The 14801-nt window shown below is 36.7% G+C and overlaps 1 protein-coding gene across 4 annotated transcripts in view; it reads right to left on the bottom strand.

Annotated features, from left to right (window-relative positions):
- The window catches only part of Arid4b (AT-rich interaction domain 4B), a 128557-nt gene that overhangs the window by 60191 nt on the left and 53565 nt on the right, over positions 1-14801 (bottom strand). For all 4 annotated transcript variants that reach the window (XR_003484125.2, XM_027409410.2, XM_027409412.2 and 1 more), the window contains exons 6-7: positions 13392-13471; positions 8945-9036 (exon numbers count right to left, since the gene is read on the bottom strand). Coding sequence is in view for 3 of the 4 variants with exons in the window: in XM_027409410.2 (XP_027265211.1) it covers positions 8945-9036; positions 13392-13471 (172 nt within the window). In the remaining variant the exon portion in view is untranslated. The remainder of the gene's footprint in view (positions 1-8944; positions 9037-13391; positions 13472-14801) is intronic.

Below are 14801 nucleotides of genomic sequence, written 5' to 3'. Positions count from 1 at the left end.
GGACTCCTGTGGAATTGTTAGATTCAAGGAGACAGAAGCGATAGTCTCATATGGCATTCATTCACCTTTTGTGGAGCAGATGTTAAACTCTGGGTCAAATTGTAACAGAGTTATACCTGGAGACTGGAATGAGTTGGTTAAAGCACTCTTGGAGCCTGATCCTCAATTACAATGGAAGACGGGGTGAAAAGATGAGGCTAAGACCATTGAACTACGAAGTAGGGCTAGAGGTATGGAAATCTCCCAAGATCAACTTCTTAGAGAGAGATTATGCTGATGTACAAGGGCAATCTCTGTATGATGACCACATATTGAATTGATACGACACAGAAGCTTAGAATGCTTGGGACAGAATTAGGGAAAGAGGAAAGAAAATTGAGTCATTCACTAAAAAGTTATACAGGGCCCAAAGGAAGCCTTCATGGATTTCATACGAAGACTGACTTTAGCAGTAAATAGATGATACCAGATTAAGAAGCTAGACGAATAAAAATTCAATCTCTGGTTTTTGAAAATGCTAATACACAATTCAAAAGTCTATTTAGGCCATTAAAGGCATGATCAGAAACCTTGGAAAAATGGATCCAAGATACAATCAATATTGAATCTCATGACCATAATGAGGCATGGACAGGAGAGGTGATTACCAGAGGTTTGAAGAAAAATCAAAATGTCAAGTGTTCAATTGTTGCAAACAAGGTCACTTTAAAAGGGGTGATAGGCAGGGCATTCTTAGAAATAATGTTTTTTCTAAGCATAATTCAAACACAACACCAGTCCCTTCTGGATTACGCAGAAGGTGTAGCAAAGGCAAGCACTGGACAAATGAATGAAGGTCAAGAAGGGATAGTCAAGGTAACTCTTTGCCATTGAGAAATGCCTAGAGAAGCCTCTCGAAGGCACCCATGCAAAATTCAGTTCGGTCGTTTCCTGTAACTGTGAAGGAAACTCCTTCCCAGAGCAATTAAAGAACCTAATGCCTATTATCAGAAACAATACTCCTCTGGATGACAGAAAAGCTATAGAAGAGAGAATAAAAATTTCAGAAGAAACCATAAAGCAAACATTTTAGCAAACTTCTATGAATGAACAAAGACCAAAATTAAAAATACAAATAAATAACATTGTCATTGAAGGTCTGTAGACACAGGTGCAGATGTCACAATAATTGCACCAGCAACTTGGCATCCAAATTGGTCACTTCAGGAGGTGTATGTTCAGCTTTTAGGGATTGGAACTTTATTCAGGTAAAACAGAGCACCAGATGGGTTGAATGTATAGGGCCAGAAGGACAGAGAGGAAAATTAAAGCCATATGTGGCTAACATAGCAATCAACTACAGGAATGGAATACTCAGATTAACAATCCCCCAATCTCAGAAACAAACCACAAATTAATGTATGTTTCTGGGGAAAACATTAGAAGGTATTATAAAGAACAGTCACCAGCCATAGGTTTTATATAAGAACAGGGTACAACAGATGCTGATCTTTCAAAGACACCAACAGCCCTACCTTTAAATTGGTTGATGGACAACACCTGTATGTGTAATGGCCTTTAACGACAGAGAAGCTGCAGGCCTTAGAACTGCTACAGAAGCTGTTAAATCAGCATATTGAAGAATCAATCAGCCCTAGGAATTTTGCTGTATTTGTTATTAAAAAGAAATCTGGAAAGTAAATAATGTTAACAGATCTAAGAGCTGTTAGTAAGATGACTCAACCAATGGGCTCTTTACATTCTGGAATTCCTTTGACTTCTTTACTAAAGAATGGCCTATTATAGTTACTGATTTACAAGACTTGTTTTTCACTACACCTTTACAAGAAAAAGACAGAAAAATCGGCCTTCACAGGGCCTACTTAAAATAATTCTCAGGCTGCTAAGAAGTATCAGTGGAAGGATGCCCCACAGGGAATGTTAAATAATCCCACCATGTGCCAATATTTTGTAAGTCAGCCATTGGAAATAATATGTAAGCAGTTTCCTCAATCTATAGTTTACTATTATATGGATGATATTTTACTAGCTGACTCAAATGTAGATACTTTAGAAAGAATGTTTAAGAAGAGAAAAAAATTGCCTTATTAGGGACTACAAATTGCTCCTGAAAAAAAAATACAAACAGGAAATTCTATTAGTTATTTCAGATATAAAGTAAGTCTATGGAAAATTAGATCACAAAAGTTACAAATTAGGCAAGATTAATTGCGGACTCTTAATGACTTCCAAAAATTGCTAGGAGACATTTCCTATCTAACACCTACTATTGGAATAAAAAAAAAAAAAATGAACTGGGGAATTTGTTTAAATTAGATGGTGACAAAGACTTAAGGAGTCCAAGAGAATTATCAGCTAAAACAGAGAGAGAATTGGCTCTGGTGAAAAGAAATTATAGCATGCACATGTGGACTATTTACAGCCAAAGCTTAATTGCATTTTGATTATTTTCCCTCAAAGCATTCTCCTACAAGAAGATATTATCTTAGAATAGATCTTTTTACCACATAAGCAGAGCAAAAAATTAAAAACTTATATGGAAAAGATCTGAGTTGATTCTAAAAGGAAAACTAAAAATTCATCAATTAGCAGGAATATACCCACAGAAATTATAGTAACTTTTTTTTTGGGGGGGGGGGGTTCAAGACAAGGTTTCTCTGTAGCTTTGGAGGCTGTCCTGGAACTAGCTCTTGTAGACAAGGTTGGTCTCGAACTCACATTGATCCGCCTGCCTCTGCCTCCCGAGTGCTGGGATTAAAGGCGTGCACCACCACAGCCTGGCGTTATAGTAACTTTTACTAATAATAAAACTGACATTACAAATTGGCAGAAAGTGAACCTTGGCTAAGAACTTGCAGCATTCTTTTGGGAGAGATTAACAATAAATATCCCAAAAGGAAGAGAAGTCAATTTATAAAGAGAATTAACTGGTTACTTCCTTGCATTGTAAGGGAAACACAATACCTGGAGCCCCTACATTCTATACTGATGCAAATAAATCAGAAAAGGTGGGTTACAAATCAGAAAATTTAAGTAAAGTGGTCCAAACATCTTATTATTCTGTCCAAAAGTCATAATTACATGCTATTCTCATGGTATTAATGGATTTTATAGAGCCTCTCAACATAGTTACTGATTTGCAATATGCAGAAGGAGTTGTGCTGTATATTGAAACTGCTGAATTTATACCAGATGATACAGAATTGACTTTATTATTCAGTTACAAGAAATAATCAGGAAAAAAAATATATCTCACATTCAATCCCATACAGATCTGCCTGGCCATCTAGCACACGGTAATGATGAAACTGATCAGCTATTGGTAGGAAATGAGCTGGAGGCCTTAGAATTTCATAAAAGCATCATGTCAATAGCAAAGGTTTGAAAAAATATTTTTTCATCACTTCCCAACAAGCCAAGGAAATTATAAGGAAATGTCCTACTTGTTCTTTATACAACTAAACTCAACTACCAGCAGGAAAGTAACCCAAAGGGTACTTTAAGGAATGAATCTGGCAGATGGACATATTTCGTTTTATACAATTTGGAAAATTAAAATATGTACACCACACCACTAATACCTATTCAGGATTTCAATGGGCAACTGTTATGAGTTCTGAAAATGCTGATTCTGTAATCACATATTTATTAGAAGTTATGGTCATCATGGGAATATCTGTACAAATTAGAACTGACAATACTACTGTATATGTCTCTAATAAAAATCAAAGTTTTTTGCTTACTACAATATAAAGCATATTACAGGTATATGACACAATCCTAGAGGGCAAGCATTATAGAAAGATCAAATCAAACTCAATGATATGCTAAATAAACAAAAAGGGATAATATATACCCCCAGAAATATGCTGCATAATGCTTTATTAACTTTGAATTTTCTGAATGTTAATGAGAAAGGAACAACAGCTGCCAAGACATATTGGATAACAGAAAAAAAAACTAGAGAATTAAGTCAGACTGTATACTTTAAAGATACGCCGAGCTCAGAATGGAAACCAGGACATGTGTTATGTTGGAAAAGGGTTTTTGCTTTTGTTACCATAGGAGAATAAACTATGGCTACCATCAAAATTGATAAAGATCAGACTTAAACAAGAGAAACCCCTTGATAGAAGAGGTGAGAATGCATGAAACAGCATGGCTGTTCAATCCAAACTAACTTTAAGACTAACAACTGCTTTTCATTTGATCAGATGTAACTAGCTTTGAGGAAACCTCCCCAAAATTAGGGTTAGGGAGAGTTTTCATTATCTTTTCAGGAGAATGAAGGCATCTAGCTAAGGAATCTGAAGACTAATAAGACACGAAGAAAAAGGACAAAGATTAGTATATCATATACCCAACAGGATACAATTTCATAAATCTTCCCAAATGTTTGTTTCTGCTTTTCTCTACAGACATATAACACAAATAGTCTTTTTGTAGTTCAGTCCAATTAAAAATTAAAGCTGGCCTTGGAGTTGGAGGTGGAGTGTGGCTCTCTCCTTCTCTAAACACAAGCAAGCTTGTTAAAGTAAAATCCAAAATCTCTGTCTCATTTCAGAAAAGCCACAATATTTATGAGATTAGTGGCAATAAAAATAGTCCCTTTTTTTGTTTTTCTTTCTCCTATCAGGTGGCTTTTCTGACATTTAAGATATTTTAATAACACAGATTCTTTTTTTGTTTTTATGACAATGAGACATGTTTGCTCCTGGCAACACCAGTCCACTTCAGAGAAGATGATGAGCACCAGAGAAACTCCATATGGAATTTTTTTTTTTTTTTTTTTGAGACAGGATTTCTCCATAGCTTTGCAGCCTGTCCTGGAACTCGCTCTGTAGACCAGACTGGCCTCAAACTCACAGAGATCCACCTGCCTCTGCCTGGTTAGTAATAGAATTAAATGTGTATATGCCACCACCATCCAGCTGGATTTTACTTTCTTTGTGGCAAACGTTAGCCACTGGATAAGAAAGTGCTCTTGCCTCAACTGCTGACAGTATGGTGTCCAAAATGGACAAGCAAGACACAAAAGAAAGGACTGCTGAACTTTGCCAGGAAAAGGTAGGATAGTCCTTCTGTTTCACAGAAAAGTCTGATAGGCTACACCTGTAAGTCAAAGATGGATGCCCCAACATTGCAGAGGAACTTTGGGTGACTGTCCAGGCAGACAGCTGTTCCTGCCATTTTTCACATTTTGGGGGGAAGTTGCTTGCTTCCACTTCCTGCTTACTCAGGTAATGTTATTACCTTCTCAGGTCTATGATGGAATTGAAAACTTTATAGTTATAGTTTTAGTTTTCCTTGTTACCAGATTCAGAAAGGAAATTCACTAAAGAAAGGTAAAGTGTAGCCGGGCATTGGTGGCGCACGCCTTTAATCCCAACACTCAGGAGGCAGAGGCAGGCGGATCTCTGTGAGTTCGAAACCAGCCTGGTCTACAAAAGCTAGTTCCAGGACAGCCTCCAAAGCCACAGGAAACCCTGTCTTGAAAAACAAAAAAAAAAAAAAAAAAAAAAAGGTAAAGTGTATATGGTTGAAAGACATAAAAAGATAATTGGTAATACAAGTCATAATAGAAAGGTACAACATTTGGAATCACCAGGATAGGATAGATATTGAGTATTTTCTCTGAATTTGTCAATTGTTAATGGACTAGACATTGGTTGATGTATTTACTGGTATATAGTTATTGTACTTATTGTATGTAGTTTTTCTTATATTAGTTATAACCTTTTTTATTTTAGACAACAAAGGGGAAATATGGTGATATCTTGTTTGTACAAATAAAGCGTGAGTGTGGAGCTAGCCACTAGTTAATCATAGAGGTCTGAAAATCTGTACAGACAGACAAAAAGTAATATAACTGGGCAGAGAGAGGTGATAAGGTGGGAGGAGACAGGAGGCCACTCTTTTCTGCTGGGAAGTTGAGTAGGTAAAAGTAGATGTGGTTTTGCTCCTTTGTTTCTCTGATTTCTCAGCATTTTCCCCTAATCTGACTCCTTTTATTATTAAGACCTACTAGAACTCAAGCTACATAGATCTTTATGTCATTTTAATAGATGAAATCTATGTGATTTTCCATATTAAACCTATTTTGAATTTCTTGCATTTCTAGATGATGTGTAAAATGGTATAACAATTTGAAATTTTACTAACTTTTAAAATTAAAACAAAAATAATTTTTAGCTGATGGTGGTGCATGCCATTAATCTTAGGCAGAGGCAGGCATATCTCTGTGAGTTCCAGCCATCTTGGTCTACAGACTGAGTTCCAGGATAATCAAGAGGGAGATCTCTTTACATACTGACATTTGATCCTGCTATGTTTTCAAGTAAATACAGGATAATTCTATTTAATCCTTACATTCTACAATTTTTACTGGGAATACTCCAGCAGTAAAGTCTATCCAAATAACCTCAAATCTGAATGCCCAAATCTATAACACTTTTGCATTTGGGATAATTGATAACCTGTACTTGCTATATAAGCATGATATGTGTATATGCATATATTAATTTATAGCATAAATTAATTTCGTTTGCAAAACTTCAAGAAAGTTAATACTATAACCTGAATTTTACAAATGAAAAGTGAAACATAGCATGAGAAGATTAACCTGCCAAAGTCACACAGCAAGCAAGTGGCAGAATATGCAAACTCAACCAGGCGTTGGTGGCGCACACCTTTAATCCCAGCACTCTGGAGGCAGAGGCAGGCGGACCTCTGTGAGTTCGAGGCCAGCCTGGTCTCCAGAGCGAGTGCCAGGATAGGCTCCAAAGCTACACAGAGAAACCCTGTCTTGGGGGGGGAGGGGGGGAAGAATATGCAAACTCAAGCCATCAAGCTCTATGCTCACACAGAACTAGATAACTAGAATCAGCACTAATGAGATTCTCTGATATTTCGCACTAACCACTCTGGTATTACCAATCAGTTAATAAAACCTGAATATACGCCCCAGAATTATGGGACAAATAATGATCAATGATAAAACATTAGCTCATTAATTTTCAAAACTACCAAAACACTCTACAATTCACATGCTTCAGTGAATACTTTATGGCAATGTAATGCGCCCATCGGTGGTGGCGCACGCCTTTAATCCCAGCACTTAGGAGGCAGAGGCAGGTGGATCTCTTTGAGTCCGAGGCCAGCGAGGTCTCCAGAGCAAGCGCCAGGATATGCTACAAAGCTACACAGAGAAACCCTGTCTTGAAAAAAACAAAAAGCAAAAACAAACAAAAAAATCAAAGACATCATGTCAGAGTTACAACTAATATTCACAATGAAGGTCATACCACCACACATGTTCTTTCTTTCTTTTTTTTTTTTTTTAAATCAGGCCCAGTGTTGGTATGTAGCCTTGGATGGTCAGGAATTCAGAGATGTTTATGCCTCTTCCCTGGTGGTGAGGGCCCATGCCATAACATTGGACCCACCATTTATTTTCAGTTTATTTTTCTCTGTGATTGAAATATTCAATTTTAAGATGTCATACACAGAATAAAAATAATTTTTAAAAGCTATGAAGCAAGTATCCTCAAAATAACCAAGTCACCAGCAAAGTAACAAGGCTGAACATTTTTCTGGCATCTAAAGAAAACATCTTCTAGAAGATTCAGAAAGTAAATGCGTAACTCAAATTAGAGTAAGATAAGAAAATGGGTAGCAATGAGTATTTTTTCAATGTACTGATTAGTCTTCTAATTTCACTCCTCAAATGAGAGTTTATTTACCATTAAAATTAATTTGCAAAGTAACCAAAGTACTCTAGCTAAGCAAATCCACATCTGTCAGTTGAACAGGAAAAGCCTGGGGGACAAAGGTGAACTTAAGCCTCAGTTCTCCTTCCTATGTCTCAGAATGATTTCCTCAATCTCAAATTGTATTGATTGATTTATATGTGCTTGAATATGTATGTCCATGTGTGTGTGTAATAATTTGTGTGTGTATAGAAGCAAGGGAAGACAAAATGGAAACCAAAAGTCATCAAATCCCCTGGAGCTGGAGTTACAGTCATCTCCCAATATGGTGGGTTCTGTGACTAAACTCTAGTCCTCTGCAAAGAAAGCAATAGTTCTTAACTGCTGAGCCATCTATCTTCATGAGTGGCTAAAATTAAATAGTATGAGTGTGCTTACCCATATTCCATCTTGAGGGTTCAGAAACAATCAGATTTAATAACCGACTTTATATAATGAAAGCATTCACTTAAGGTTTTTAATAATCCAACATAATATTTTTTTTATTTTTTTTCCAACATAATATTTATTTTTAGTTGTTTAACAATATTTTGTTTCAGGATTATATAATTTTTTAAATTTTTTCATATATAAATGTTTAATCTAATCATTAAATTTTTTAAATTTCTGAGAATAAATTTTAATCTTATATTCTGTTGTCCCATCCATTCCATTGCTTAAGGAAGTTGTTTTTTAACTACTTTAATAATAGTAGGAGATGAAATTTTACCAATGACATTTGGTAAATGAAAAGAATTTAGGAGATTCATAAAAGAAAAATCATATCTGGTTTCAAAGGAAACAGCAGCGAACAACAAAATGGTACACATAAAGGTGAGCGGTTCAGTGTAAGCAACCTAACAACAAAGAAGGGAGGCATGGAAACAGAGACAAAAACAGCATGATTAAAAGCATGTTATCATAAAACAAGCTGATGGGGACAAATGACTAGTTCTGCTCCAAAAGCAGGATCAAGATATATGAATAAAGACCTGGGCTAAACCCAGCTGTTAAGGCTGGCAGGCATGCATGGAGATCAGATCCACGCCGAGGAGTCTGAATCGATATTAGAAATGACATCTCTGGAAGATCTCATTAGCATTTTGCAAATTACAATTTAAAAATCATAACTATTAAAACAACACTAGAAAGAGAAATGAATTCAAGTTCACTAACAGTTATGAAAATCGACTTACATATGATTAGATCTTCTTCCTCTATTTGTTTTCTTTCCTATGACTGGAGTGCCAAAATGCTCAGGGTTGGTGAGTGGGAGCTGGTCTAGTGTCTGTGGGTGAGAACACAAACCCATCAAAAGTTATTACTTTGCAAGTGTTTTCTTCATTTTAAACCAAACCAGTGAAATATGCTCATATTTTGAAACTAAATTTTTTTCACTCAAAGAAGGCTATAATACATCTTTCCTAATGAAAGAAAATTCTAGCTTCAAAGATATCAGAACAAAGATGAGAATGAGTCCATACTTGGAGGGAAGAAAATAAATAAATAAAAAGCCTTGGCTGCTTATCTAGAAGACTCATTACCTATTAGAAGCCCACACAAACCCAAAAATCACTAAAATACAAAACAACCAATAGCTTACCCAAAACACACATATGAAATGAGACTCCTACTTATAAGAGCTAACTCCTAGTATGACGCCAAACACAGCTCACAATTTTTCTTTGTCCATAGCAAATCAGAATCCATTAAAAAAAAACAAAATGTAACAAGCCACTAAAACAAAATTAACCATCAAAATTAGTACCAATAGCTTGAAAGGGGGCTCATGTGAAGATATAATCAAATGTTTTCCACAATAAATCTTTTCTAAAGAAAATGTTTCTCTCCTCCCTCACCCCCATCCCTCCTCCTCTACCTTTCCTCTCTCTTCCTACCTTCCTCCCCACCCTCTCTGCTGCAGATCATGATATAGTTCTGAGCTACTGCTCCAGTGCCTGCCTGCATGCTTCCATGCACCCCATCATGGTAATAAAGGACTACACCTCTGAAACTTTAAGGAAACCCTCAATTAAATGTTTTCTCTTATAATAGTGAAAGAAAAAAAAAAGTTTAAGAGCTAGAGAGATGGCTAGGTGATTAAGGGCACTGGCTGTTCTTTCAAAGGACCTGGGTTCAGTTCCCAGCACTGATGGCAGCTCTCAACTGTCTGTACTCCAGTTTCAAAGGATCCAAGACCCTCTTCTGGCCTCTGTAGGCACTGCATGCATACATGTGCATAAACATACACGCAGGCAAAGCACCCATACACATAAAATTAAAATACAGAAGAAAATGTTTAAAAATGACTGTTAACTTTTAGTATTTAATTTCATTTGTTTGAATGTACAGCACACAGTATAACTGCTGTTATGAAAATGAGTATTCATCCCTTCCTTGATATTAACTACGAATCTCACCAGAATGTACTTTCACAAGCTTCTCTTGTCCTTTTGTCAAGATAATACTTTCTGAAAAGTATTATTTCCTGAAAAGTATATCTAAAAACCTAAGATAGCACTTCAAAGCACACTACCCTAATTAACCTTAACCCTTTGATGATCAGTGTTAACAATGTGTCTATTTTCTTTTCACCTCAAACATAAACACAAGGACACACACCTTTTTTTTTCCCCCTCCCTTTCCCACCAACAGAATGCTTGCTATTAGGAGATAGTTTTCTGAGTGCTATGGAAATGATGGATTCCTGGAGAAGTTGTCAAGATAAAAGTAAGACTGAGGAACTATTAAGGTAAGTGTTATAAAAAGAGGTGTCTATGACAGAGCAGAGCACTTGCCAAGCAAGCATGCACAAGGACCTAGGTTTGATCCTGAACACCCTGCAAGAGAAACCAAATAAAGGAGAAGGAATACACAAATGTAGGTTGCATTCCCTTCTACATACTTTCCTTACCAAGCCTTACCAAGTAAAATTATAAAATATTTCTCACTGCTTAACTACTGTTTCCTCCCCACCCTAGTAGAGGGTAAACTACTCAATTAGACACCCATGTCCACACAGTTCATCGGTGACCTTAGCACATACTGGCACATTGGAAGGAGTTAATGCATCCCTATTATCCTAACCATCCCTTCAGCAAAACATAAATGAAAATGTACACCTGCAAAGAAGAGAAAACACCCTCCTTGAAGGCACCATAAATGCATAGCTCCTATTCATACTATTTCAGCCTATACCTGCCTAATGAATCCAGCTTTAAATTCTTTTTTTTATTCTTCTTTTTATTTTATTTTATTTCAAGACAAGATTTATCTGAGTAGCACTGGTTGTCCTGGAACTTACTCTGTATACCATGCTGGCCTCAAACTGAGAGATCCACGTGCCTCTGTCTCCCTAGTGCTGGGATTAAAGGTGTGTCCCTCCACCTGGCTCAAATTCTTCAGATAAAAGAAAAACTATTGTATTAAATATTTCTTTATACCAAGCCTTCATCAGGTGAAAAGTCAAGGTTTTAAGACTCCATACTTACTACCAATAACAGAATAGGTGTTCTAAGTGAATAGTTACATATAAAACTCATAAATGCAGAAAGGGTATTTTATCATGTCACTTGCCCCAAAGGAGTAGTTTGACTTCTTGTATGTAAACCTTCAAAACATGGGTATGTTGGTGCAAAGCTGTAATCCCAGCACTTGGGAGAAAAGGAAGAGGTTCATGCTACAAGTCCAATATATGCCCAGGCTACAGAGAGAGCAGCTTCAAAAAGCCAACAAAACAGCAAACCTATAAAACTAAACCAAATTGTAATGGTATACACATAATTCTAGCGCTTTGGGAAGGCTTTGAGGAGGTAAAGCAGGAAGATCAGACTTTCAAGGTCAACCTCAATTAACTAGAAAGTTCAAGGTGAGCCAGTGCTGCACTGAGATCTTGTCTGAAAAGAACAAAAACCAAGCAAATACCTCTCCTTCAAATGCAACCCAATAATTATTTACTGAAGGCTCTAGTATACAAAAACACTGCTGGAGAAAAGAGAAATCACCAAGAAAAGAAAATGTGGTTACTCCCCCTAGAGCAGTTTAAATTTTATATAGGAGAAGTAAAACAACAAAAAAGATCACACAGCAAGAATACCCAAGGAAAGTGCAAAAAGACAAAGGATGAGGTGATGTAAGTCGGGCAAAAAGCATATGGAAGATATTATATAGCAGAAAGCATTTCAGGTGGCCTTAAGAGAAGATTCCAGCAATTGGAGAGCATCTGGGCTCAAGAGGAACCAGACAAGATAATACAAACCACAACCTGGAAATATCAAGCAGTCTAGTAAGTGCAGGGCGTGCTAAGACTGAGAAATTAAAAATATACACGAGATTCAATCGCTGATGGAAGCTTCAGTATTTTAAAAACATGGTTTAATAGATGAGTAAATAATACTATAGTGCCCCATACAAGCATTCTTCTAAATGAAGAGGACAAAGTCTAACAGTTTAGATGCACTGTGTATCAGTTACTTTGAACAGAATGAACTAGACCATGCATATCATGTTACTTTGTGATGCTGACTCAAGTTCTAAAGTTCAGATCCTTGGGCCCAGCTTTCTTGGTCCAGCTTTCAAATAAAAATCAGTCTCCTAACCAATTAATTAGGGGGGATTAGTAACAGTAATCAGGAATAATGCAGATAATGTGACAGTGTACACAAGTCACTTCCCAAAGTCTGGTGGACTCATGCACTTCATTCCATCTGACTAATAAGTGCTCAGCTCCCTTCCTGTGCCAGGCACTACAGCAGGACATATGATCAAAGCAATGAAGAAGACAAATCACCTGCTCTTGTGATACATGCTACCTAGAAAGGCAAACCTCAAGAACAAACAAAATATACATTTTGGTATCAGGGGATGATTAACATCATGAAAAAAGATAAATCAATGTAAAAGCATAAAGAGGATAACTTCAGAAAGGGCAGCCAGACAAAGCTACAGAAATGTCAATATGAAGTAGTTCCTGACTGCTTGTTATCTTTATAGGCTTCAATTCTTCTTTGTAAGTATTTTTATTAATTCTTAAGAAGCCTTTAAACTCTTGTACAACCTGAGTGGGATAATAAATCAGACATTTCTTTCTAATTACTTACAAATTACATAAAGGTATATAGAAAGTCAGGCATAGTGGTACAAGCCCATAATCCCAGCACTCAGAATACAGAAGAGAATCATGAGTTCAAGGCCAGCCTGGGATTCACAGAATCCCTATTTAAAAAAACAAAAACAAAAACAGCAGTTTCAAGGTGACTAAACAAGCCTATTATTTTCTTCATGGAAAAGTACTGAAATGCTTTAAACAACAACAAAGACAAAATTTGGTGTTTGAACTCAGGGCATTCACCACAGATTACATCATAATGACACTTAAGCACTCAGGAATTTCCTGATTAACAGCTTTGTTCAATGAATTGAAAAAGCAGAACTTGACTCCCCCCCAACAAAATATGTCAAGCCAGACACAGTGTCGGCTTTCATCCCAGTGCTCAAGAGGCAGAGGCAGGTGATCTCTGAATTTGAGGCCAACCTGGTCTATAGATTGAGTCCCAGGACAGCCAGAGCTACCTGGCTGTCAGACCATGTCAAAAGAGAAAAGAAAAAGAAAACCCAGTAGATATATTCATTTACTACACTTACTTCACTTTCTGCAAAATGCCTCTCTCCTTTCAGGCATAAAGAAGATCGTCTCAGTGTCTTCTCATCTCCATCATCGAAAACTATGTGAGGAAGTAGAAATGGAAGCAACTGAAAAACTTCTAAAACTAAAATATGATGTCAGAATCATTAAATTTTCTAAGTTGCAAATAGTCCCAATTTTAAGAATTACATTTGGAATTCAGTTCACATTTCATATTTTCTGACAAATAACTTTATAGTTGTTTGCCATTTCTAGGAAAATGCATCTTAAATATAAATACATCGTCTTGGGCCAGTAAATGACTCAGGGGATAAAGGCACTTGCTGCCATCTTCACTTGAAGGCCCAAATTCACAGTACAACAGAGGACTGATTGCTACAAATTGTCCTCTGACCTCTATACACATGGTATAGCACACATTCTACACACACACACACACACACACACACAAAAGTAACTTAAAAACTCCTTTTTGAAGAAACACACACCCACACAAAAAGGTGGCATTTCAAAAAGAAACCATTTAAATACTCATTAATCTCTCTCAGAATGGTAAAGGGGAAAAAAAGCAAGTCTTCCTACTGGCAGACACCCATTATAGGAAATTCACAAATTTATTCACCATCTGTGCCCTCCCCCGAAAAAATACCTCCATCTACATTACAGTAAGGTTCTTCAATCGGAACACTCCCCATAAACAAGCTGCCGTGTGACAGGCTGATCCTATGCCTTATACAATGGGAAACTCCACCCAAGAAAGACTACTTTCCCAGTTGTCAAAATCAAAACTGTTTCCAGATATTGCCAAATGTTCCCCGAAGTGGCAAAACTATGATTTGCTGATTTAAGGTACTGCAATGTTTGTTATGATTGGTGAAGGTATTAACTTATTTGACTGTGCTAACAGTGTCACAACTTGAAAATTGATGAAGATACAGAATACATGTCTATTTTATGATATAAAGACTTCAAGAAACCCTATAATATTCCTTAGAATATCCTGGACAGAGTACAGTCATTTCAAATACAATTATCATATCTGAATTTTAAATTTGTATTACATCTATGTGTGAGTGTGTGTGAGCATGTGTCTGTTCGTGAGGATGCATGCATATTTGTATGTGTGATCTAGTTAGGATTACTATTGCTGTGATGAAACACCATAACCAAAAATAACTTGGTGAGGAAAAGGGTTTATTTGACTTGTATTTCTAACTTCTACATTATAGGCCATCACTGAAGAAAGCAGGAAGCAGGACAGTTATTCAAAAAGGACAGGAACATGGAAGTAGGAGCTAATGCAGAGGCCATGGAAGGGGTATTGCTTACGGGTCTGATTCACTTGCCTTGCTCACAGAACCTTTCTTATAGAACCCACAACCACCAGCCCAAGAGTGACCCCATCCATA

The sequence above is a fragment of the Cricetulus griseus genome, chromosome 3 (assembly GCF_003668045.3).
Source record: "Cricetulus griseus strain 17A/GY chromosome 3, alternate assembly CriGri-PICRH-1.0, whole genome shotgun sequence".
Lineage (NCBI taxonomy): Eukaryota > Metazoa > Chordata > Mammalia > Rodentia > Cricetidae > Cricetulus > Cricetulus griseus.
This window is presented reverse-complemented; position numbering and strand designations above follow the sequence as displayed.